General features: G+C 36.9%; 1 protein-coding gene across 2 annotated transcripts in view; it reads left to right on the forward strand.

Moving 5' to 3' along the window:
• Positions 1-25922, forward strand: part of vps50 (VPS50 subunit of EARP/GARPII complex) — a 114430-nt gene extending 88508 nt beyond the window's left edge. For both annotated transcript variants that reach the window (XM_032580316.1, XM_032580317.1), the window contains 6 exons: positions 13015-13163; positions 15141-15237; positions 15764-15922; positions 18944-19065; positions 22934-23123; positions 23241-25922. In XM_032580316.1, coding sequence (XP_032436207.1) covers positions 13015-13163; positions 15141-15237; positions 15764-15922; positions 18944-19065; positions 22934-23123; positions 23241-23360 — 837 coding nt within the window. In that variant the 3' untranslated portion in view covers positions 23361-25922. The remainder of the gene's footprint in view (positions 1-13014; positions 13164-15140; positions 15238-15763; positions 15923-18943; positions 19066-22933; positions 23124-23240) is intronic.
• The last annotated feature ends 604 nt before the right edge of the window (positions 25923-26526 follow it).

Here is a 26526-nt window from a genome sequence, read left to right on the forward strand (position 1 = left end):
CAGTTAGCGCTATTTCAAACCCTGTAGTGAAACACTCACTGAAAATATGGGGCCAATTTAGGAAATACTTTAAACTTCATGACTTTTCCCTCTTAAGTCCAATTGCACTTAACCATTTTTTCAAACCATCTGTTCAGGATGGGGTGTTCCTAGAGTGGCACCGGAGGGGGCTTACTTATTTTAAGGACCTTTTTTTAGAGAAGAATTTGGCATCCTTTGAGGAACTTAGCACTAAATATGGTTTACCTAAATCCCATTTTTTTAGATATTTGCAAACCAGAAACTTTATTCAGTCTCACCTATCAGGCTCAGTTTCTCTGCCAGAGTTTACACTATTGGAAACCATCCTATTATTGAACCCGACTCGTAAAGGGCTGGTTTCTTGGCTTTATGATAAAATGTTGAGTATGAAAGAGACCTCCTCACCTGAACTTAAAACTTCATGGGAAGAAGATTTGAATATATCTATACCAGATGAGACATGGGATTCTATACTTAAACTGGTGAATACAACGTCTCTGTGTGCGCGCCATTGTCTCATTCAGTTCAAAATAGTACATAGAGCCCATCTCTCCAAAAGCAAACTGTCTCGTTTCTATCCAGAAGTCACCCCATACTGCGACAAATGCAAAACTGCTGTAGCCACACTAGTTCATATGTACTGGTCCTGCCCCGCTCTTGGTCAGTTCTGGACAGATGTTTTTCGTACGATGTCAGGGTTGGCCGGGGTGGTGGTAACACCTGGCCCCCTCTTGGCTCTCTTTGGGTTCAGTGGTGGGGGGTTGCCTTTGTCGGCCTCTAGGCGGCGGGCCCTGGCATTTTGCTCACTGATAGCGAGGCGCACAGTTCTGACCAGGTGGAAGGGTGCTGCCCCTCCAACTCATAAACAGTGGCTATGTGACCTTATGTCGTGTTTAAAACTGGAAAGGATTAGATATTCTCTTCAACACGCAACTGGTAAATTTGAAAAAACATGGGGACCCTTTCTTGACTCATTTCAAAACATACAATAAGGCTCCAGATTAATTAAGTTAATTAATTTTATTAAAATGTGTTCCGTTTCTGTCAGGGATAGGAATGTAGTGAGTGGACCCACTAGGCAGTGACCTGGGTGGGCTAAATGGGATTACTTTGGAGGGATTATTTTCTCTGTGTGTATTATTTTATGTATGTGTTAGATACACTTCTTTGTACTCACAAACTGTATGTACTAAAGGAAAAAAAAACTCAATAAAAAAGACAGTGATTAAATTTCAAACTAAGTCTTACTTGAAAATATTTACTTCTTTTGGAAACGTATCAGTGTGTGTCTTTTATTCCAGAGAGGACCATTTTGGTCAGGAATTATGTACCATAATTAAGAGCCAAAGTGTCTATGTGTTTTTCCAGTACCTGTCGGGAAATCTTCATGCCTTGCGCTTTGTTGTTGACTCAGAGGACCAGGGAGTGCACACTTTCTCAGTCAAACTGCTTATCTGTGAATCTGACCTGGACACAGTTTATCCCGCTGGGGGATTTAACTCAGCTTTCCCTCTTCACCTTCGGTCCTCACACATAACGTTGTGACACACTCTGAGGAATCAAGTCCAATGCTTCGGTCTAAATCGTTTCACATGTATTTTACATTCTGTTTATTTCCCACCACAGCTCAATACACGTCATTTTGATTTATCCCTGTTTAGTTGTTTCATCCCATGTGCCTCAAGGGGAGCTTTTGTCTCTGTGTTTTGGTTGTTTGTCATCCCAGAGAAGGTGAAAGAACCAACAGCAGCGGAAAGAGAAAGTTACCCGAGATAAGCTAAGAGAGGCAGCCAATGTCGCACAAAATAAATGAAGGGTCTAATTCCTCATGACATTTATCTAATAAAAGGCAAATTTCAAGTATTAGAGTGACAAAGAGTCGCAATAGGAACCACTTGACAGTAATTGCCTTGCAGCCGGTCCATTTGACTTTGGATATAGATTTCTATAGAGCAGATTTGAGCAGTCAGTCATGAAAGACTGAGGCACTCACAGTCAGACAAAACTTTTCAGCTCCCAGCATGACGCAGTCTTAAAAGCGGAGTTACGAAATGCTGCTCTGCGCAGGTTCCCTGAATCTGTCAAATTTTCAGTCTCTTTTTTTAAAAATTTGTCATAATTACTATTTTAAAATATTACTGGGTTCTGCAGATTATCAATATTGGCTGTAGAACACATAGTGGGATTGAAATTATTGCTTTATTTACCGTTTTATTTTCTCGAAATTAACCCTGTTTATTTCTTGACTTAAAGCTGAAAACAACAAACTAGAGCCGAGTGTTTGTCTTTGCTGTGTGTCGTGTGCTGAGGCTCCAGAAATAAGCTGCATTTATAATGCTTCTTAGGGTTTCTGAAGACGTTTTATGCTTTAACCATAGGTTTGTTGGTTGTTTTCTGTTCAATACTTCAGTGCATTTTTATCTGCAAAAAAAAAAAAATAGAATGAGAAACATCAAATCTGCTCACATTTTTCTCTGGGAAGCAGCAACATTTTTCTGCTCCTGAAAAGAAATGTTATTCCTGATCAATTCAAAGCTTTGGTGCTACTTCTCCCCCGAGGTGCTCCGTGACAGGAATTACATGTCCCATGTGTTTTTTCTTTAGCTGCAAACAGATCCCATTAGACCAAAGTTACAAAAATTTGGTCACACACACATGCAGTCATTTGTCTTAATTTATCTTTATTAAGAATCCTTCCTCAGCTGGATAAATATTCCAGCTCCATCCCTTTGATCTCTCTGAAAGAAAACTCAAGGGACAGATCATTATCAAGAAATACCCCAGTTTTTTTTTCTTCTTTAATTTAAAATGTTACTTTTATCTCTTTTAAGATCCTTCCGTGAGTTTTCAGTCATGTTTTCTCTGAATCTTAGTTTCCTAACTTTACAGCTAGGCAGATCTTAGTATTTGAAGCTTTGGGACTTTTATTAAAGCTCCTGGTCCGCATGGGGAAATCGTAATTTGGCTCAGAATACTGTGATTCTCAAAGGCAAACATTTAAGCAGCTTGTTGTCTCTCAACTGGTGGATGGCATCAAGTCTCAGAGGATTTAGCAAAAGACTTTCCGAAAACCTTTGCGGTGGTTCCTCTCTATTAGTCAGCTTCAAAGAAAGTGAATCAAAACAATAATTGCAGTCAATTGCAGAGATTGCCTGAAATTACTCTATTGCTATTGCAGATTTATGTTTATTCATATCCTCTTGTTGGAACAGAAGACCTTAGTAAAACATTTGTTGACTAATGTACAGATGAAGGCATAGCTTTGGGTTTTAATTGATAGCAGTATACTTATTTTTTTAAGGGTCGTTGAGTTTATTTGGCAAAAGAAAGTAATTTCAAGTCTTCAAAAAAACAATGGCAGGTACAATTTAGGACTGGCATCAAAGTCAGAAAATAAATTGTTTTTATATAAATTGTTGATGATAATGTTTGTTTTTTCCTATTTCATGAAGCTTTGAAGAGGACGTGCTGCTTTTTTGTAGTTATCAGAAAAATTAAGTAAATGGGAATCATGGAATGATTTTAGAAATCTTTGGAAATGTTTGTGCATAAATGACAGGGATTAAGGTCACATTTTATCTAATAGCCCTTTGTTTTGGTAGTTTTAGCTGCATATGTTTCAGAAGATGCTTAGACAGGGACTGAATCACCTAATTAGCTAGTAGATTATGTTCTGTCCCTAATAATAAACCTCACTGAATAGTAGCATGTTACCAATGTCAGTATATTTAGCCTTCTTGTGAATAACTGATCACACACTGAAAAATGTGTGTTTTATATGTTGACCCTGGTAAAGGTCAGTCACACTTGGAACCTCCATTCAATTGTTATTTTTAAAAAACTATATATATATAAAATATTCTGTGTTCATACCTTGTTATGGAGGTAAAAATGTGGAAGAAGAAAACAGGGGACTTGGCTGCAGACACCTGTGACCTGTGCCAGACAACATGTTGAGAATTTTGAACCAAACTGTGTGAAAACAGCATCTCTCTGTCAAAGACCCTTAATTCTGTTCACAGGGAGTCGGTGACAGAGTAACACCTGAAAAATGTTATCACTTGGTGTCTTCAATGCTAAAACATATTGTAGGTCTTGTGAAGGCAAAAACGATTTGCCAGCTTTATAAAAGTTTCAAATCCTTAGGTGTTTATGTTTTAGAGAGGTATTATTCAGGGACGAATCTAAATTAACAAATGCAGCTGGAGACAAATTGCGAAATAGCTTGGGTTTGTATTGACCATACTGAAATCATAGAAGTTGATGGGAGACAAACAGCTTTATTCTTATTATTTGAGTTTTCTCATCCCATCCTAACATTTTGTAATTTTCATCCCAGTTCTTGGCCAACATTTTTATAATTTAATACGCTGCATAACTGAATTGGTACAATCACATTAACCTATCTTTGTTGCTTTCACTAGTATCACTGCATATGTTTTAAAGTAGCATATTATTGCATTCATATTAGTGTTATCTGCAATGGGCCATATTATTTTGATTTGGGTACAAATGCTGTAGTCCAAATTCAGAACAAACATCCTGGTAAATTTAATAGTTGCTTTTATGTGCTTTTTATGCAGTGAATACATTTTGCTACTTTACTCTTTAGACAGTAACACAGGTATAACGAACCAGTTATTTAATCTGTTTGCCTGCTCAGGCAGCCACCATGCAGTCGACTAAAATGACTGTAGCTTGTTGCTGGGCAGCTGTACTTCTCTCACAGTATTACCTTAATAGGAAATTTGTCTTGAAGAAAAAAATCTTCCAGAACAGGAATGCTTAGTTTTTATTATTACTTAGAAACTGTGGAGTACTCATTACTTTTACAAATTTAGAGCATGCTTAGAAAGTTCAAAGAATACTTACTTATACTAATCTAGCAACCCTGAATAGGAGTATCTAGATTCTTTTTCGTCTTTCTTTCCTTTGGTTTGTTATTTTGTTTGTATTTCTTTTTAATTATTGTAAAGCACTTTGAACTGCCTTGTTGCTGAATATGTGCTCTATAAATAAAATTACCTTATCTTATCTTACCTTTTAAAGAAAATAAACTCTTATTTCAGCCAGCTGAATAGCAGTGTGTAGAAATTTAGAGAAACTTAAGATACTCCAGCTTTAAGGTTTTAGGCTGAACTTAGCTTTCAAAATACAGTTTTTCTTAGGTTTATCCTTTTATTTTTATATTTTTGTGATAATTTCAAAGTAGCAATATTTTTTATTTATTTATGAATCATTAAGATAAATTGAAAATGCTTTTGGGTTCTTTTTTATATAAAAAAATGTTAGTAAGACACATTTCTTTAAAAATATTGCCACTAGTTTAATTTGAATCCTCTATTTGTAGCTGAATGAAGTTAAAACCTGCCTTGCAATTATTTTGTATTGTTTTTGAGAAATATAAATATCGGCGCCAGGAACAACTTGTAAATTAAAACTTTGTTTGTTATGCAAGTGTTACTGTTATGTCTTATTCAGACACATTCAGAGGCAGCATGGCCTCAGTTATATAAGTAAAATAATAAAAGACCGAAGCTATAAATTTTAGGGGATCTTTTAAGTGGCTCATTAACCAGACAACCACTTCGGAGTGTCAGTGCCAGACAGATAATTAACACACTGATCCTCACAGTGTCTTTTGGCTTTATGGTGTCATGGCACATTCTGCCAAGTTATTTTTCTAATGTAAAGGGGAGGGTATGTTTTGTCACTTTGAGTTCAGATTGAGTTATTTCTCACTTACTGATGTACTTCAGGGATGATCTAATGGAGCGTTATCATTAGATGGATCGTTCTTTGACAGTTCTGGATATAGGAGACTCAGCTTGTGCCTTTCTGCCATGCTGAACCAGCTATAACAGTCATCTCATCAGGCAGATTTAAACGCTTGTCTGTAATACGCTTTAAAACGTGTCTGGCGTGATTGCTAAAAAATAAGTCACAGATATTTACGCCGTTTCTCTAAGGAAACTTGTAAAATTATATTATTCGAATCACAACTTTGCAAATAAGCTCTTAAAAAGGTTTAACTTTGATTTTGCCATCAAATGTGAATACTTCTTTTATTGCAGCTGTCAGATTGAGGTGCTTCAAGTTTGATTGATGTCAAGCATCTTCTGTTTGGAGGCGGAGGTGACAGGAGATATTGAATAAATAGTGAATTCACAGATAAAGGCTGTAATAGAAAGCAAGGAGGCAGAGGCAGTTTGTCATGAAACAGCTGCAAAAATGATGTGTAATTGTCATAGAAACAAAGAGCTGCTATCCTCATCATACTGAAATAACACAAGGAGGTCTTTCTGCCTAAGTGTGTAAACACACACAGAGAAGTCCAGCTTCTCTGCAAATTTACAGCGTTGGTGGTTTTATAAAATCAAGGAAAATGAGGCACAATTTGCCTTTTTTGATGACTTTCAGCAGTTTTCTGTTAAACTATAAGCGCAACTTCAGAAGATTAAAATGAAATACTTTAAACTCTGTTGTTTAGTATTGATGCTACTAAAATGGCTTTCTAATTTCACTTTAAACCCAATAGTTATTAGAGATACCTTAATATAAGACCACAGGTCAGCACCTCAGCAGTCCTTGAATGCCTTCTTTAACACTATTGTCACGGATTTATTGTGACAAATAAGAAGCTCCACTGCTTCCCATAGACACACTGACTTAACTACCACATAATGAAGTTGCCAAATGAAGGATAAAATTGCTTAAAGAACCTTTTAAAAGGCAACCTGTGTGCGCAACACAAAGAGAGGAAGGTTTCTCAAAGTTAAACTTGCTAAACTCCTGTAGTTTGATCTGACATAACCTCCTTCTTTTTAGGAACCGCTTTGTTCAGAGCCAGTCTTACTGCTGCTCAACCTCCCGTAGTGTGGGCCTCTTTATTTCGCTATTGTGAGCCATCTCTTCTTTTGGAATGGCTTCTAAAGGTTTTTAAGTGCCTGAAAATCTTTACTCCCTTGCTTGTTGATTGAGGAGCTACAGGATCTGAACATAGGCAGCATTATATGCTATCTTTAGTACTCTGCTACTTTTTAAGAGCTTGTCTCTTTTTTTTTTTTTTTTTTTGCTGCTGTCACTCTAGCTCTTCATAGAGTAGCCATACCTTCCTTTCTTTGTCCATCCTCCATGAGAACAATACACTATTGCAGAAGTGTGAGATCTGAGCTCTCAATTTGCGAGGCAAGGGACATTTCTAAGAGCTTTTCATCTGCAAAATGAAACATTATATATATATATGATGCAGTGAGAAAAATAGTGGAATGTCCCTGTAGCTCTGTTGCACTAACACAGCCCAGTGTCTCAATTTCCCAGATGCCTTGTTGGGTAATAAAGTTTTACTTTGATACATTCAATTAGTGTTCAGTAAGATAAGCATCTGGGGATTATTAAGCTGTTTTTGATTAAAGTTTCATGTTGAGCTTTTCACTTAAAAACTGTATTCTTGAGACTGACATTTTATTTGAGGATGACATGTGTTTTTGACTTTGCTAAAATCCTACTTTGGCCAAATGAGTTCTTGGCTCTTATCTTGAGTAAAAAATCAATAACTAAAGAAGAATTAAGAATTGTACTTTACCATGACTTTATAATGCACAAACCTCACCCATATCACGATGGCTCCTTTTTTTTCATGAGTGATCTTGAATTTGTCATGGTCTTTGGCATTTCAACTTTATATTAAATATTGATCCATGTTTACACTCTCTTTTAAATTTCGTTGTCCTTGTGACAATGACAATAAAGATTTATCTCGATATCTCACTGCTTACTTATGGTCCAAGTCAATGGTAAAGTCAATGCATTTATTATATTTTCTGGCATCAGAAAAAAGAAAAATTAACAAATTTTTTTAAAGAAACAAACTCCTGCTTATATCTTTAACAGCTGCAGAACGTAAATCCAACAAAGGCTACATCCTAATAAGTCAAGATATCTGGAAAGCTCTGTCTCATCTCCCCTTTTTCAGCCCCATGCATGACTTCAAAACAATACATGGAAGAAACTTAATTTATCCAATATGGCATTCTTCTGCACACACACTTGGCAAAGAAGGAAGCACATGGTGTTGGTTTACTTTTCCCCCCATCGAGCCCATCTGCCATTTTGATTGAGTGTGGTCATAACAGTGAAAACATAATGGCATGTGCAGTTTTATATTTGAGAAAATAAGATAAAAAACAAAAGTACGCGAGGCGGAATTGTTGCTTCAAATTTCATTAGTGATAAGTCTGAAGATTCACCAGCTGTGGTTTGTTGCACCGCAAAAAAGATAACGACTGCTGAGGTTGGTACAGGAAATATGACCGACGAATGAATATGCAAAGAAAGAGTACGCTTAGGAATAATAGATTTACAAAAAATAACCGTTTGCCTCAATATTTGAACAAGAAATTAGCTTTAAATTAATTTATTTATAGTGAAAACTGACAGATCGCATTGTGCATGACAGATAAATTCATTTGTAAATTAAGTATCTGCTTCAAATGTTTTAATGAGCAATTTTACTAAGAATTTGCATACTTTAAAATCCCCAAAATGATTTAGCAAATCCAATTATGTATCTGCTAGGAATTATGCTGTGTCAGTAAGTAATATTACTAGGTAATATTGGATATTGGGCCTCGTTTTGTTTGCATAAAATGTAGTTTTTCATTTTGTCCAAAATATTTTAAAAAGAGAAGCTTTTTGAAAGAAAAGTTGTCCAAGTTGTCCGGTCCCACAATAAGAGTTTTTATTTTGGCGCAGAACTAAAAAAACAAAATATTACATATACTGTTAAATGCCACAAATGTTTTCTTACTTTTTTTTGTTGCTTTTTTGCTTTTTCCTTTGTTTACCTTGTTTGCCATTTTCTGAGGACTTGCTTGTATTAACTGAGGTGTCCCTGCAGTCCTGTTATTACTTTTGATCTGGTTATGAAAAAAAACAACTATTTATTACTGTGCATTACAAAGCCAATAGGAGTGGTTGGTTTTAAAAGGGGTTGTCCTTTTCCTTAAAAGAAACATGCATGTGGAAAAGAGATGAAACATTTTGAATTATACTTTGATGTAAAAAAGAGAGAGAAAAACTAGACTTGGTAGAAATAGAGATGATTGCTAAGCAGCAAAGGCCACTTACTAGAGAAGAAATGTCCTCTTTTTTCTTAAAAGTCGACATTATCGTCATTAAAATATTTATCCATTTCCAAGGAGCCTTCAGAAACATTGATAGTAGAACTGCAATAAGACATGTTTTCTGGGAAAAGTAGTCTTTACTGTCACAAACAGAATAACCATTTTCCATTCTGTTTCTCTGTTTGAAGCTTCCTCTTTTAGTCCACAAAAAACAACCTCCCTCATAAAGTTAATGTGTTTTCATCCCACTTGTTTTATTGCAGCTAAGTAAATTGTTGTTTGGTAATGGTGATATTAGGCAAGACCACATGAGTTTGCTTGACTGAATTACAAGATAAAAAGCCCCTGAAATGTCTGAACCGCCACTAATAGGGACATAGGTATATTGCATAAATTTATGAGCTGATAAATGAATTGAGGATTTGTTGATACTTAAATGTTTGTACAAGTAGACATTCTTCTTTTTTTTAGACCCTAATTTACAGTTTGCATATCACTTGCTTTCTGTTTGCCACATTGTGTGAGCAAATGGCCCCCAGTTGTTGTTTATTTTCCAGATTGTTGAGTCATTTGCTATTATTCAATAATCTTACTATTGGCCTTTCTGGCAATTACTCCATAACCCCTGCACATATTTTATTTTTATCTTCTTTGATACAGCTGAAATGCTTTTGAGAAGTCCTTTCTCAGCGGCGATGGCTCTTTTCTGAATCCAGTGTCCAAAATGACAGATTTACCGTTGCATAAAGCAGATTTATATAGTCGCTTTTTGTGTGTGTGTGCGTGTGGAAGTGGGAAGCATTTTTAGAAGGGAGTTATGTTTCCAAAATAAAATTAATTTGGTATATGATAAACTTGATATAAATCAGTTTTCTTTGTTTATCATGGGTTTATTCTAAGTTTTGCGTAAATAATAAAATGCTTTAAAATTGTAAAGTTACCAATTATAACTGACCGAGCATGAGTTGTTGCAGTAAAATTAAAAGCCTTACTTCAGAGAAAAAATATGTCTAACTATTCTTTCCAAGACCGGATGAATGCACAAACGCCAAAAAACCTTGAGGAACTTGAAGTGAAGAAAGTCGTCTCTCGACCTAAATAAAATAAAATCTTATCATTAAAAATGTTAACATGTTAATCTTATGAATGACTTTCAGCCAAATGGTGCAGCAGTCATGTTTGGACTAATTGCAGAGAGATAACCTCAAGTTTCTGGAAATTTTGAAGCTTTCACATATTAGGAGGCAGCAGCAGATCTGAGCTATAAATTGTCTCCAGAGCTACATACCGTTCATTTTTTATGCAGTATGTATGCTGGACTGTCACATTAACTTATTTTACTGAATAGTTGGCTCTTTGAGGTTTACAAGCTGTATTTTTTAAAAACGGTCTTCCTTGATTTACAACAACATTTCGCCCCAAACCCTTAGTATTTTTTCCACGGTCTAATCTCTACCAAGTGCTCCTTCATGATACCAGTATTTTAACCTTGACCCAAGCAGGCGTTTTACTTTTTAAAAGAAATAGTAATTCTTGTAACTGTAATTTGGTAATATAAACTAAAACTGCTACTTCGTCAGTTTACGCCCTTGATATCTAGATCTCAATGGGGTTTTAACCTGGTTAAATAAAGGAAATGATTGAATGAATAAATTCATATTTTTCTCCGAGTCTACTGCAGGGAATCATTTGCATTAATAAACAACCTGCAAAAAATGAGTTGCATGAAGGACAGAATTAAATTAAATTCAGTTTTTTTCATATAAACTCAATTGACAACACATGTCGCAAGACACTATACAAAAAAAGTAAATTCAATCCAATCGTATGGGCAGATTCAAAGTCAAGTAGATCCATTTCAATTGATATTAACAAACACAGTCAAGTTAAACGTATTATTCAAATTGATTTTTTTTTAAATATATTGAAATCTTAATTTAGAAATGACCACTCCTGACTGACATGGTTCTGAATGGAGGCAACAATCTGAATTATCCATCCAAGCTTCATTATTTGGTTATTGCCATTTATTTCCCCAAGAATGAATCCCCTTTATTAACTTTGTGTTGTTTAGAGTGAAAACATCAGCATAGTATTACCAAATGATTGCATTATATTAAGTTTATTCCTTATTATTAGTGAAACTAATTTTGCATTTCCCTAATCTGCCTTGCTACCACTCAGTGATTATATTGTAAAAGTTTTGATAATTTTATGTTTCCAAAGTGTCAAGTTTTTACTTACAGTCAACTGCTCATTTTAACATCTTAATAAATTTTATTACTTCAATGTAAATAGAACATAATCAACAAACAACAAATTCACTTCTCTTGGCCCACTGGGGGGTTTTTTTGCTTCAAAAACCAATCTGATGGGATGCTGGAAAAGTCTATTATTGTGTGTGAGTTGTGCAAAAAAGAGTTAGCCGATCACCAAAGCTATTCATGCAAAAAGTACCGTCTCAATGCAAAACATGTTGGAGCAAGCACAGATGTCCCCAACTTTATGTTACCGTTCACAGTCCACATTTCTAAACAAGTATTTTTTCAGTGATCAGGGGTTCCTGAAGCACTTGAAAGCTGGTAGAATGTCACTGTTCATCAATCTGATGGTTGAATAGCCTAAATAACAGATTGAAAACAATGTCTTGTTGAGCTCGTTTGTGTATTTATTCAGTCATTTAGCAGAAAAATTGCTTATTGACTTGAAAATGTTTTGCATGTTGTTCACATATGTGTTTTGGTTAATTGTGATTAATTAATTAATTAGACACTCATCGAGTCCCACCACTATTTTAAACTGATCCGTGATTCACTCCCCAGTCTTCAAATAGACTTCTTCTGCAATCCATACTTGGAATTGCCTCAGCTATAAAAGCTTCCCGGGGCGAGACAGAAAATGCGCAGTCATGATTAAATTCAGGCTGAACAGGATCACCGTATCTAAGTGGACAATGTGGCTCTTCATTGAAAGCTCTTATTTGTTAACTAGCTGCATAATTTCTCCGAGTCTTTTAGAGGCAGTTTTACAGAGGCTAGCGGCAACAACAGTGTTGAATCTCTGTATGCCAGTATGATCCATTACAGCAACAAGACGTGCCTTATAGATATATTATGATGATCTGCCTCACTTTATGACTTCTTTATGCAGATACAGATAATTATGATTGATGGGAAGGGACTCGGGCTGACTTTTTTTTTTCTTTCGTTTTCTATTTCTGCTGCTTCTTAAATGAAAGGATAAAAAGCTTGTTGGATAAAGAGGTGTTTTGAAAGATATCCAAAAAGGAAGATACATTTGATCACTTGAAGAATGTGTGGTCAGCAGATTTTTAGATTGAGTTTGTTTAGTTTGGCTGCATCTCCCTCAAGTTTGATTGAATTCAAAATCGTTTTTGTATGCAAGAAACTACACATCGCTGGAAGTTTAACTGTGGGCACAAGCACAGAAGCCCAGTGTTGTCATCGTCCTCACAGTTCCAAGTTTACATCTGTATGTTGACTCTAGCTGACAAAATGATTCAGTGTGAGCCCGACTTTATGATTACTTTGTAAAGTCATCGTATCACTCGTTGTTTCTTTACTAGATGACAGGCTTGCTGTCAACTACACAATGATATCCAAATAGCCTCTGTGTCCTTTTAGCAGCCACATGTCCAAACATTAACAGACTCCAGCAAAGTATTCATAAACGGGGTTAAACAGATATAAATAAAGGCTGAAGGAACATTTTCACATCGCTTTGCGTTGTTACATTGTTCCTTGTATTGTATTCCTCGTTGGGTGGTCCTTTAATATTTATTAGGTTATGCAGGTTTCTTACGATTTCACCCTCACTTTGCTTCTTTTTGTGTCTTTTTTCTTTCCAGGATCCTGTTGGGGAGAATGCAGGAGTCCATGGCCCCCCAGAGGACAGGAAGGAGAAGGTCCCCAGTCCTCACCTGAGCCAGATGGTGATCCTCACAGACAGTGGAACTCTCTATGGGCTGGCACAGAGAGTGGTGGCCACCGAGTCTCTGTAAGCAGCATAGCGCTTCATACTGCGGCACAGCATTTTATAAATAAGTCATTTATAAGTCATCTGGTATGTAGTCTGGGCACTATGATGCAACATGCCAATTATCAAAATTTTGCTTTTGATGTATTGTGTTAATGCCTACTTGTGTTAATTTTAACAAATCAAAACTTTCTCACTTTGATTTAATCTTTATATGAAGCCCTTACACTCTTTTACTTTTTTGCACAAGTAGTGCATATGTTTACACCCTCTATTTCTTTGTGTAGTTGTATTTCCTTTGACTATTACGAAAACATATGCACTACTTAATAGAACCTTTGTTCAAAATTAAGCTAAACATCAGTGCATTCAGTGCATTGTTGAACAATAATGACAAAAACAAAAGAGATAAGTTTCAGAGGTGACAGTCTATCTTAGGTAAAACCTTGCAAAGAAGAAAATAGGGCAGATTTTCATTTTATCTTAACTTGTTACTCAAAATGGCAGCAGATGACCTCTGACCTCTTCATTATAGGTCATGTTTAACTGCAAAAGCACCATTTTCTGGTTGAACAAACTGGGTAGGTGTGAGAAACATCAGAGTAAGGAATTAGATGTGGTAGTCCAACTGAGGAAGCTGGCCTTCTGGGTGTTGCTGAGCCCTCCGGCTGTTGATGTGGTGTCACATTTCTGCGAGTGTGATCAGATAATGGTGAACTGTAGCGTGCTCTGCTGCTTCTATTTTTTCCCTTGCCTCGAACAGAGGAAGACACAAGATGTTCCAGGTTAACGTAACATAGTTTACTCTACTCTACGATCAGAGCAAGAGTTCACAGAGCTCATTTATGACCTTCTGAGTAGAATGCTAAGACCTTTCAATATAGAGATTCTAATAAGTGATGTTTCCCCATAAATGGCTTGTATTAGCTGTTTCAGTGTATGCAGTTATGAGCTGAAGTACAATCTAAATTAGAAAATGTGTTTTTGTAAACAAACAAGACACATATAAAAGCAATCATTTGTGCAAAAGATGCACCAAACAGTTTTAAAATGTCACAGTGTATCAGATAATGCATTTAAGAAATTCTAAATACATTCCCTACCAAACAGGGGTCATTACGCATTAGCATTCAATGAACTGCCCAAATCAAAAGTGAGTGTGCTTTGCATTGGCATAGAAACTGCTCTTAAGTCTGTTTGTTTTTGGCTCTAATGGCCCTGAACTGTCTGCCCAAGCGGCACAGTTCAAACACAGAATGTCCGGGTTACATAGGTCTCACAGAATGTTTTCATTTTCACTGTGGAAAATCTGCTGATCATCCAGGGAGCAGAGAGGGTAGTTGATGAGCTTCTGGGCTGTAGTGATGACCCTCTGGAGAGGTTTCTTGTGTCTGACCAGAAGCAGTAGGTTCATCTGTTCATTTAAATAAAACTGGAAACAAAAACCTAAAAGAAGCATCTATTCCAATTGTATACCTTGATTTAGTAAAAGAATAAATAAGTGCAGTCTGAATACTATAAATGTTTAAGTAACTTTATTTTGTATTTATTGAATGATATTATGTTAGTGCTACAGTCTTTACTGAAACAAAACTGTCTCTGTAGACACCATATTCATCCTTTTTTTAATATAAAACAAAAAACATTTTTTTGTGTGTCTAGAATAAAAGTTTCATGTCTGTAAAATATTGTTTTTGTTTTTTTTTAGAAACATTAAGTTTAGAATAATCCAGTTAAATTATTTGACATTTTGAAGAATTTCTTTTGAAAACATTTTAAAAGAAAAGTTAAAAACAGAAGAAATTTAGAGGACAAATATATTTCTGCACCACATATCATAAAGTTGTAGCAATAACAAAATGTTAGGGTTTTTGCATAGAACTGTGTCTTTTAAATTTGCATCATAATTATTTTTCCGGTATCAGGCTCTTGAGAAACTCATTCAGAACGCATTACTTCACCGCTGAACTGATATATATTACCTTTGTGTTCTTTCAGTGTGTTTTTGGCTGAGCAGTTTGAGTCCCTGCAGTCTCATTTGGACACAATGATGCCTGCTGCCAAGAAACCATTCCTGCAACAGTTTTATTCCCAGGTACTGGAAGCTTCAGCTTTTCCTTTATCTGTCTACAGGCAGGGGTCAGATTTACGACCATGAATTTGATGGTGTGATCATCATTAACCGTGGTCACTCTTCTTCCATAAGTTTAACTATTTCTTTTCATTTTTTTAACAACTCAAATAAAGGTTTTTCATGAGAACTGTTTCTAGCATTTTCCATAGTGTAATTTAAATAAATTGTTACCAGATAGCATGCATGACATATCTGGTATACTGTGTTGTTAAGGGCCCGTTTCTGAGGTTTTGTTGAAAACCGTCAAAGTACAAGATTATATAACATTTTCAAAAGAAATGTTTCATCAGAATGAGCCTACTCATAATTCATCAGCAAATGCATCTCTTTTATGTTGATTGCATTTAATTGCTAAGCAGTAATTCACCTTAGAGGAGACGTGACTCCTGTCAAATCACCACATACCGCTTACATTCATCAACATTTGACCTACCTAATGTAAAAAAAACAACCAAATTACATCAGTTTTTCCTCTCTCCTCTCACAGACGGTGTCCACAGCCAGCGAACTGCGCAAACCAATATACTGGATAGTAGCAGCCAAGGCTATAGACTACGAGCAAATGCTGCTTATGATGGCCGGAGTTAAATGGGATATCAAAGAGATAATGTCGCAGCACAACGTTTATGTGGATGTTCTGCTGAAGGTAACAGTAGTTGTAAAGGTTACTGTAACGAGTCAAATAATAATCTTGTGGCTTACGATCAGTTTTTGCATAAATTGAATCCGTGCTTTTGATATATTAGACAAATTTTGGCAAATGCGATACAATTTTAAGGTGAATATGAAACTGTAGTGAAATATTAATTGAGGATTTCAGCAGAGATAAAGCTATATCTAAAAACAAGGAATGTGGGAGTGCTCCTGAATCTTTTTTCATATTCTCACATTAGTAAAAAATGCATATTCTGGATTCTTGCATGCAGTAAAAGGTGCTGACAAAAAAACAAACTTAAAGGCACACAATAAATAAAGTGAAAAAATGTTTAAATTGTCTTTATTTTACATGGAAAATGCACTGAAAACAATCTTGCATTTTTCAATCAAAAACCTGATAGAAAACCTGTGGTACTTTTTAGACCCTTGTTAAATTAGAATAGAGTACTACCTCACTGGGGAAATTTCAGCAGGTACATGACAAATATAAATACATGTATATAAATATTAAGTAATAATAAAGATTGCAAATGTGATAAAATGCAAGGCAAAATAAAGAAAAAAGCGTTATAAGGCACTCATTCAAACCAACCCATTGTCTTAATGCACCATTATGTGTAAACTTTTGACCCACAGTGAATTTTTTTGATTGATAGTTTTCAACACGGATGTTAAATGGACTTGCTGCTGTTTCTTTTTTTTACGTATTTGTACTTCTGTAGGACTTTAATCAGGGACAAGTCTTAGGATGTGGTTGCAACAACTTATACTAATATTTAATGAGGTCTAGTCATTAAGATTATTGCATATTAATGCAAGTATACGGTTTGCTTTGGGAGTCTGACTTTGTTAAATAGTTAGTCATTTTTTTTGTGAAGCTTTTATGAGTCAAGTGCGAATCTTTGCGGAAGTGTCATCTCCCCTCATTGCCCTCATAGTTATTTTTAGAGTGGAACGTTTTCACTGAACGCAAGTCTCTTTGCATGCTGCCTGCTTGCTCTATGCATTTTTCATGGAGGGCAAAGAACACACAGTCCACTTCATATTGTTTCCTTTTTATATGCAATGAAGAAAACCAGAATGCATTACTTAACTAACGAAAGATGAGGTTTTGTTGAATATTTTTATTTATTGTTAAATAAATTGCTTTTAATTGTATTAGAAATTATGAGCAGACCTCTACCAAACAGATAGATAAATGTAAAACTAAAAAAATAAACTGTGTATATCAGTTAGATGTTTTTTTTGTTTTGTTTTGTTTTAACAAGAACTCAGACTTGCTTTGACTCAGTTTTTATGTTTAATTCTACTAATTCAACTCTTAGAAACAACTTTGTGAGAGAAAAATTGTCACACAGGCCCTGTTTTTAACTGGCTATAAGTGTCAGACCAGTACAGCTGATAGTCTACATGAAGTACATTACATCAAGCATGTATTTTCCCCCCATCAGGTGCTAATACCATGCGTCGTCAACCTGTCAGACAAACCTAATGCACATGGACTGAGTTATGGTTCACTGATTGAAAATAGTGTGCCCTATTTTGTTGCACTGCACACACATACAAACACACAGGCATATTTTATTCATGAACTCAGGTTGATCGCTGTCATTCCGTGATGATTTGCATATAAAGTGGTGCAGAAATGCAGAAGGCTCTGAATGACTTCTGTGACAAAATGCTTAAGCCAGAAGTCATTATGAGGCTCTCTGTAAATAAATGACATTTCGTTCTTTCGTCAAAAAGTTGTGTTAGCTTTACAATCCTTGGTTCATGTCTTACTTAAAAAAGTGGGCTTAAATTAAAGTTGTAAGACACACCAACAAACACCTACTAAATAGAAAAGCCCTTTACTGAGAAGCATCCATCTTATTTATGCATCTTCTATATAGCCACTACTTTTGCTTCTGTAAAAAGAAATGTACTGTCACGACTGTTTGTCATCCATAATTGAACATTTCAGCAAGCCGCAAAGTACATAACACAAACTCCTTCTGTGGGAGTTTTTATGGCTGCAAACCAGGAAACATCAAAACACAGCACACATAATGCAGCTGATGGCCTCTTGTGACCAAAACAACACCGTACATGTTTATATCCTGCAGTCTGCGTCGTCCTCTGGGATAGTTTCTCTTAACATTGTGTCAAAACATAAAAAGCTGGCAATGAGTGGCTGTGCTTTAACGGTTAATTTGGCCTTGCCTATAGGGTACAATGTTAGAAAGAGTTCAAAGGTTCACTTAAAGTATGTCTTTTAGAAAGTGTAATTAAAACCCCTGTGCAGTTATAATTTAGTTTGAGACAACTCTAAAAGCCCACTATTAGATTAGGATGTTGCTTGGTGTATTATTTGTTCCTTAGTGGATTAATGTTGTTCAGTCCTTTCTTCTCTCTATTCCTTACATAATAAAATGGTATTGTGGTATTTACACCAAAAAGTAAAGCAGAATAGTAAAGCAAGTAAATTGATTCATTTGCTTTTCCCTATTCCAGTTTGGTACAGTAATTTTGTCTGAAGCATTCTCTTTACATGAAAATAACCTGCTCAATTTAATAACGTATTTTTATAGAACAAAGTAAATGTAGCCAGGCTGTCTGCCAGCATTCAAAATAGCATTACCTTAATAAGAGTGATGCATGGATTCCTCTAGTTTCCTCTCAATAACGGTTTATCCCAGGCAAGAATATTTTTTAAGAAAACCAAAATTTGATGTGTTACAGCTTTTTCAGTTGAATAATGTGCAGCAATGATTGACTGAATAAACCTCATAATTAGGACAGTAAGCTAAATAAGAAATATACCTGGTATTTAGCTTTGAAATAACTTCTTTTTTAGCAAAATGTTGTATTTTGCTAACATAATTTGGGATACATCAGAAAAACTGATAACCTTTCAATTTCAATTAATTTCCCAGTGTGCAAGTCCACCAAGTCGGATGCAAAACACCTACAGTTAATCCGTTTTTTATTGGGGGGTTTTTCTCATATGCCGTCTCCTCTATCCTCTTAGGAGTTTGAGCAATTTAACAAGCGGCTCGGTGATGTTTCCAGACATGTGCGCATTCCTCTGCCTGTGTCCAACGTCCTGTGGGAGCACTGCATCCGCCTGGCTAACAGGACTTTGGTTGAAGGGTAAGAAAGTCTGAAGGCGTTCCTCTGCGTGACACAAACATCTCAGATCCCTGGTTATTCTGGTTAGACTGTGTGGTCAGAACAATGTTGTGGTGACATATTGTCAACATGGAATCAATAACATCTCTGTGTTCTTTCCAGTCTTTTACTGAACAAATTCTCTAAAGGAATGTCAAACATTCTGAGTGTTGCACTATTTTTGTCACCAAGAATAAATTTGAACTGTGCTGTAGGAGTTTGAACCAGCATGAGTAAATTCAAAGAGTGGCAACACTAAAAGTGTCGTCCGATATTGTCACCAGATTCTACTCTGGTAAACACTAAGATAGATCAATGACAGATAGGGAATAGTTTAAGTGCCTGAATGGTGGCATGTGCATTTTGTTTTTCATTGAATTTAGGAGGGAAAGAAACAGCCAGGTGTGAGTAATTAAATGCAAATTATTCTTTCAGATGTATATCACTGTGGTACTCAGGAGGAAAAACATCACCAATTAACTCTTGCTGTCGATCAAGCAGGGAAGGATTATAAGACAATTTTGAAACCGACATTTTCTAAATGAATATTAAGCCATGAGGTTCACTCTCGTGTTTGGTGAAAATCAAGGCAAAAAGCAAAGCATCTCATACCAGCTGTCACATGTAGTGAGGCAAGGAAGGATGATGTGGCTGAATCGAGCATGAACTACTCTGTATGTTAAAGTACTTTAAAGTGCAATGCGAAGACATGTGGACCAAACATGAAAACGCAGCATCAAATCGACTGAAGAATTGCTGATCAAGAAAGGATCAGAGTGTGTCAATGGCTCAGCCATTGTGTAGAGCAGAAGTCTTGAAACCTGTGGCTCTTTGGACTTCCACAATGCCTCCTAAAAACTTTGCCTGAAAATGATGAACAAGTCAAGTTTTTAAAATGGGTGTGCAGATTTTAGTTATTTTTTCATGGAATAATTAAGTTAATTATTTTAGCACGCCACTTACAAAATGTATTGGGTTTTTTGCTCTTATCGTAACTTCTTAGAAGTAAAGCTTCGAAATCGTCTCAGGTAAACTAAATCAACTACGTTTAAACTAAAGAAACCACTTAAAGCACTTCAGACTGTTTCCTATTTATTAAATTCCACTCTTGCAGGAACCCCCTCGGTGCCGGTTACATCTCGTAAGCCTCTCTAAACTCCCATCAGAGGACGACCTCAGCGCTGAGCTTACAAAACCGCACATTGCTCTTGACACATCCCTTGTAATGCATTTCACCACTTTCCTCCCCTGAAAGTGAGAGAAAAATGGGATGTTATAGGTGATGGAAAGCAGGAGTTTGTATTTTTTTTTGTTTATTTATTTTTTTCTGAGCATTAGCGTCCCCACTGTCTTTATACTCACGTGTTGAGTGTGTGTGTGTGAAGTGGGCTTTTTAGACGGTAGGTGTGATAAATCCTTCTGCCGGGTGGTGACAACGAGATGAGCTACCTGCTAGCAATTGTCTTGGGGTTTCACACATTTTTAATGGGACGTGGAAAGAATGTGGACGTTGGCTGCTTCAGGGGTTTTTACTTAAACTAGTTACAGTGACTCTGTGGGTGTGATTGCGGGCGCAGAGTACGATTAAGGTTGAAGAAAATTCACCTAAATGCTTTAGTGCTGCTCAAGTGTTTTCAAGCAGAGGGCAAACACTGAATATTGAGCGTAGGTGGAAGGGCTGCCCTTACCCGCTGTGAAGGGGAAACATGTTTACCTCCCTGGATATTTGCTAAACACGTTTCCTCTCATTTTGTGAGAGAACTTTTGAACCCACTCCAGTGAGTAAATGTGCCATTACGACTCAGACTTCTGCTGCTTTCCTTCTTCTCCCGGTACACTTCTTCGAGCAGCGTAAATACACAGGAACACACACCCCCTCTTCCCAGCCCTACAGAGCCTGATAGAGTGGTCATACTTGTTTGTTTGAGCTCTGCCTCCCTCAGTCTCTTATCTAATTTCTCTGTCCAGAGCTCGTGTCTTTCCACCGAGATGCACAGAAATGGCTCTGTTAGCATTCTGCGCTGGAGCTCCACAACAAATTCTGACAAGCAAAATTAAAAATTCTGAGAAGCAAAAAAAAAAAAGGAGGAGAAGGCAAAAGAGAGGGGTAATAAACAAGAGAAAGCTGGTGCCTCTGGAACCTCAAGGTGGAGGATCCTCCAGAGGCTTGCGGTGCATGAAGCTACTATTCGGCCACCGCTAACCAGAGCTCACAAACAGAAACGGTTGCAGTGGGGCCAGCCGTACATGAAGATTAATTTTCAAACAGACTTGTTCACTGATGACTGTTGTGCAACCTTGGATGGTCCAGATGGACGCAGCAGTGGATTGGTGGTGGACGGCCACCACATCCCAACACGGCTGTGACGTCAACCAGGAGGTGGTGGAGTCATTTATTGGGCCGAAATCATGGGGAGAGAATCATTGGTCGGCCAATTCAGAGTCCCTAAAGGTGTGAAAATGACCTCAGCAAAGTATATGGACTTTCTGACTGATCACTTTCTTTCATGGTTCAAAAAGAAGAACCATGAAAGCAAAATCATCCGATTTTGCTACAGATGATTTTTCCGTAGCAAAATCATCTTCATGCATGATAATGCACCATCTCATGCTGCAAGGAATACCACTGTGTCATTGGCTGCTGTGGGCATAAAAGGGGAGAAACTCATGGTGTGGTCACCATCCTCCTCTGACCTCAACCCTATTGAGAACCTTTGGAGTTTCCTCAGGCAGAAGATCTGAGGGTGGAATGCAGTTCATATCAAAACAGCAGCTCTTGGAAAGTATTCTGACATCCTGCAAAGAAATTCAAGCAGAATCTATCCAGAAACTCACAAGTTCAATGGATGCAAGAATTGTGCAGGTGATATTAAAGAAGGATCCTATGTTAACATGTAACTGGGTCTGTTAAGATGTTTTTGATTGAAATAGCTTTTGATTTTAGTGCATGTGACCACTTAATGCTGCACATTCAAAGAATGACCGTTTGCAGTTCTTTATAAAACATAAAATGTTTAAAAAATCTGCTGTGCATAATAATGTGGATTGGTGCATTCTGTGTTTGGTTTTTTTTGGGGGGGAAAAAAATACTGTTCTCATGGGGAGCTTCGTTCAGTAAAATTTGATTTATACTGTAATAGTTCATGACTTGAAAATTATACTGACAATCATTTGCATTGACCATTTAAGAAAATCTGAGAAAATATCACTTGCATAATAATTTGGAACACAGTGTAGTTAGATGATTTCTCCGAGTCAGACTGTAATCAGGCCTAACTATTGAAATCAAAGAAGTAACTTTAGCTACTGTGACAGTAACACTACTACTAGTTGTACAGGACTATGAGGAATCGCCTGCTGTCCAGGGAGGCGCTTTGGAAGTAGAGGGGCAGGCTCTAGCTTTATGTTTTCAGCTTAGTCTGCTTTCTTTGAGTTTATTAAGTTTCTGCTTATACAGGACATAAAAATGCCTCTATTTTTGCTCTAAAATCACCGGACTTAAACACATTCTGCAGTAAAGGTGACTTTGTAAGCTGAATAACAAAAATCTTTACATTGTAAGTACTACCTCGGTGGATTCAGAGCACTCAGCAAATGCAGCAGTCTTTCAGTGGGTGCGCTGTTATTGATTTTGAGACTCAACAGCTTCCTACTGCACCTCTACAATCTGCAGCAAACCAGTGTGACCACTCATATTTGCTGAAGATGACAGTACTTGGTTCGAGTGTCCATGCATGAAAAATATAAACCTGAAACGACAGCCTCTCCGCCACACTCATGCGACCCGTTGCTGCGATGGCTCACAGGTATTAAATGAAATCCTTTTCTCCCTCTTTGTCCTCCGCTGTAGCTACGCTAACGTAAAGAAATGTAGCAACGAGGGCCGAGCCCTGATGCAGCTGGACTTTCAGCAGTTCCTAATGAAGCTGGAGAAACTGACTGACCTGCGTCCCATCCCCGACAAGGAGTTTGTGGAGACCTACATCAAGGCGTATTACCTTACTGAGAACGACATGGAGCAGTTTATCAAAAACCACAGGGTAAGACGGCCGGTTTAATATCAAATGGATGGGTTTTGCACAGAACGTGAATTGGATTTCACTTGTCTTTATCTCTCCTGCTTGCTTTCCTTTGTGTTCCGGTGTGTGTTGATGCAGGAGTACTCCATGAAGCAGCTGGCCAATTTGGTGAACGTGTGTCTGGGCTCGCACATCAACAAAAAGGCTCGTCAGAAACTCCTGGCTGCCATCGATGACATCGACAGACCAAAGAGATAGACTCGCGAACGTCTCGTTTAAGCAAACGAGTAGAGATGAATGTGAGCGAAAACTCACAGCTGAATGTTTTCTTTTACAGTTTAAATTATGAAGGATTCAGAGAGCTGCGCAATATACACAACTGAAGACGTCAGTCTAAGTCACATTTGTCAGCCTGTTGATAATATACTGTATATCAATGTTGTCCTTATATGGTCACAAGCACGAGCTCCTGTTGTTGAATGCGCTCCATGTACGTCAACTTGTATTTCACATTAAAGGCGTTGCAGGTTTTCTACGCACAGATGGATCATAAGTTAGCTGCTTTCTCTTTTGTAATCAAATTTGAGCTTTTCTCATATAAACTTCTAAAACATCACAGGTATGGAAATGACGCAACAGGTTCTGTTAGACAGAAGATGCATTGATTTGATAATGTCGCACCGTTCTGTCTGAATGTGTTCACTTATAGTGGGAGAGTTGATCAGCATTAATGACTCACTCTTCCAGGCCGTACTGTACGCTCGCTGTATAATATTTGGCTTCAGGGCGTTGTTCGTCGTGCCTGACTGGAATATGTGCGTTTTTTATTTTTGTTTTGTTTTGTTTTATTTTGTTCTGTCCACAAATTAGATAAATGTAATATAAAGATGATGATTCTGAAAATAATATAAATTACTATAGTTTGCCCTAACACTGTTGTGTTATGTGTTTGCACCAACTGCGTGTGTTTCTGTCCCTTCTCAGGAGAGGTGTGTTTTCCACTTTGGTCATCTCGCTCGGTGTCCTCATTCAGTGTGACCTTCACTCAGCAGTGAAACTCGGTTTATTTGAGCTGATTTGCAAGCTGAAAATTGTCAATAATAATATTTAGAAGAACACCGATTAGGGTTTTGCCGAAAATTTTCCACCTGCAATTACAGACTTATTCAGATTTAGGCTTTAGATAATATCGTAAAACTAAGACAAAAAAGTTTTTATATATTTATTTCAGAAATTAGTGCAGCTAGCTTACTGTAGCTAAAAAATAAAATCAGCATCTGCATGTATTTCTAGAGGATGTTGATTCTTTTTCTCACCTCGGAGATTTCCAAAAGGCTACCAACATTTCCATATTTGCCATGTTCCATGAAGAGGTCGCGAAAGGTTAAAACTAACCAACTCTGTTGTAACGTGTTTCTTTAGGTTTTGCTCTCTTGAAGCCTTGATGAACTGCAGCTACTTCAACATCTTTTAGAACATAATTTACTTAGAAATCATCTCTCTGCTTCATCTGGCCTCATTGTTGACACGTCGCTGGCACTGAAACCAGCTTACTTTTTCCTTCAGTAACAGCATCCACAACGAAGAGTTTAGTATTGTGTTGTGCATTCACTGACTGGAAAAATATGGAATAACTGCATTTCTGACTCACTGGCCATCAATGTTGCATCTCAAAAAAAAAAAAAAATCAGACAATAGCCGAAACATGTTGTGAACCAGATGTTCCCACCTCAGATTTTTCTGTGGGATTTGTTTGGGGTTTTCTTTGAGACATTCCACATATTGGAGCAATAGGACTCTGTTAAATTTACATTAAGGCTTAAGATAAAAAGTTTCTATTATATCTGTAAGTTTGATTTGAAAACATATTTCATACCTGTTTGTGGTATTAGCAGAAACCAACATTTAAACAAAGCTTTACCTTGAAAATGCCAACATTTGCATAGAACATTAAAAATAACAACTCATTCTGTTACATAAAGAACGTAGGCTTCAAGTAAATTTCCATATTATGTGAAACAATTCAGATCCTGTTGTCTGGTCTGACAATATTCACTTCAAGGGTTCAACTTTTAAAAATGCATTTTTGAACCAAGTCTGCAAAACCTGATGCAATAGTCATTTAAAAACATTCTTACCTTATTTTAAAGTGTTTATCTCATTTAGAGACTTGCATCTAACAAAATTCTAGAATAAAATGTGCAAATTTGATTAAAATCCTGCAAAGCATTGTTATTGTTGTCTGTATGAGCACATTAAATTATCAACTACGCAAGTTAGACCTCACGACCACGTTTGGGTGAAAAGGGTGGCTTTGTGCTGATAAATGAGTCCCACGTTGTTCTAATTTAATAAAACAGTTTGGGATTTATCCATATTTGTCTCCAAAATATCATCCATACACAGTTAAAGCATAAAGGCAAAACTTTCCTGGATAAAAGAACGGAGCAGCTGAGAGGCTTCCTTTATTCCCCTAACCGTCTAAAAATGGGAAAAAAAATAAATAAATCAAGTTCCAGTTTTTGCGGTAGCCTCATCGGTTCATCTTGTGTGCAGCTATTTCAGGAAAACAAACTGTAAATATGAATACCGTACTTTGGACAATGGCTGTATTTATTTCATGCCTTTTTCTGTTGTTCTTTTTATATGACCGCTGTTGTGGATGTTATCACCTCGTGTAACTTATCATCCGAGTCAAAGACAAACATTTAACGATCATCAAGTTAAACTTCAAGTGCACTATAGTGAAAATCTGTGTGTAATGATTGTTGTTACTGTAGGAGGAAGAAGGATGACAAATAAATGAATACACTAACACTGCAAATGCTTCTTGTCCGTATGTTGTCACGTGAATAAGCCTGACATCATATTGCTGTCAATGTTTTAAATGTTTTCATCATGGATTAGCATCGACTTTTAGTGGTCCTAATGTTTTGCTCAGCTAGAGGCTATGTCAGGCTAATCAATGTGATTTTCTTTGTGGCTAAAAGGAATCTGATTAGGTTGCCCTCACTGATCCTTATAAATATGACATCTGGATATTTTTTTTATAATGTTCTTATGTCTCACTTTAGAACAGATTAATTCTTATGTGTCCATACAGGAAATGCAGCCTTTGTGGCTCATGAAGATGACTTACTCCTGGATGCACTGTTTACCTCTTATGTCGTTTGAGTCAACAGCCCATTACACAAAAATAACGCCTGGATTTTCCGTTTTTTCCAGATCATATTTATCAAAGAGGGAAGAAATTTCAAATTTCTGCTCTCATCAGCAGTACGCTGCGCCCCTCGAGCAGCCGACTTGAAAGTGGCATATCAGTCCTCTTGGCTTTTGCTGGCTTCCCAGCATAAGATGCCACAGGGGTGAGGCACAAAACAGATTGATGACTAAAACATGTATATGTGTTTAGTAATGTGGAAAA

The sequence above is a fragment of the Xiphophorus hellerii genome, chromosome 13, assembly GCF_003331165.1.
Source record: "Xiphophorus hellerii strain 12219 chromosome 13, Xiphophorus_hellerii-4.1, whole genome shotgun sequence".
Taxonomy (NCBI): domain Eukaryota; kingdom Metazoa; phylum Chordata; class Actinopteri; order Cyprinodontiformes; family Poeciliidae; genus Xiphophorus; species Xiphophorus hellerii.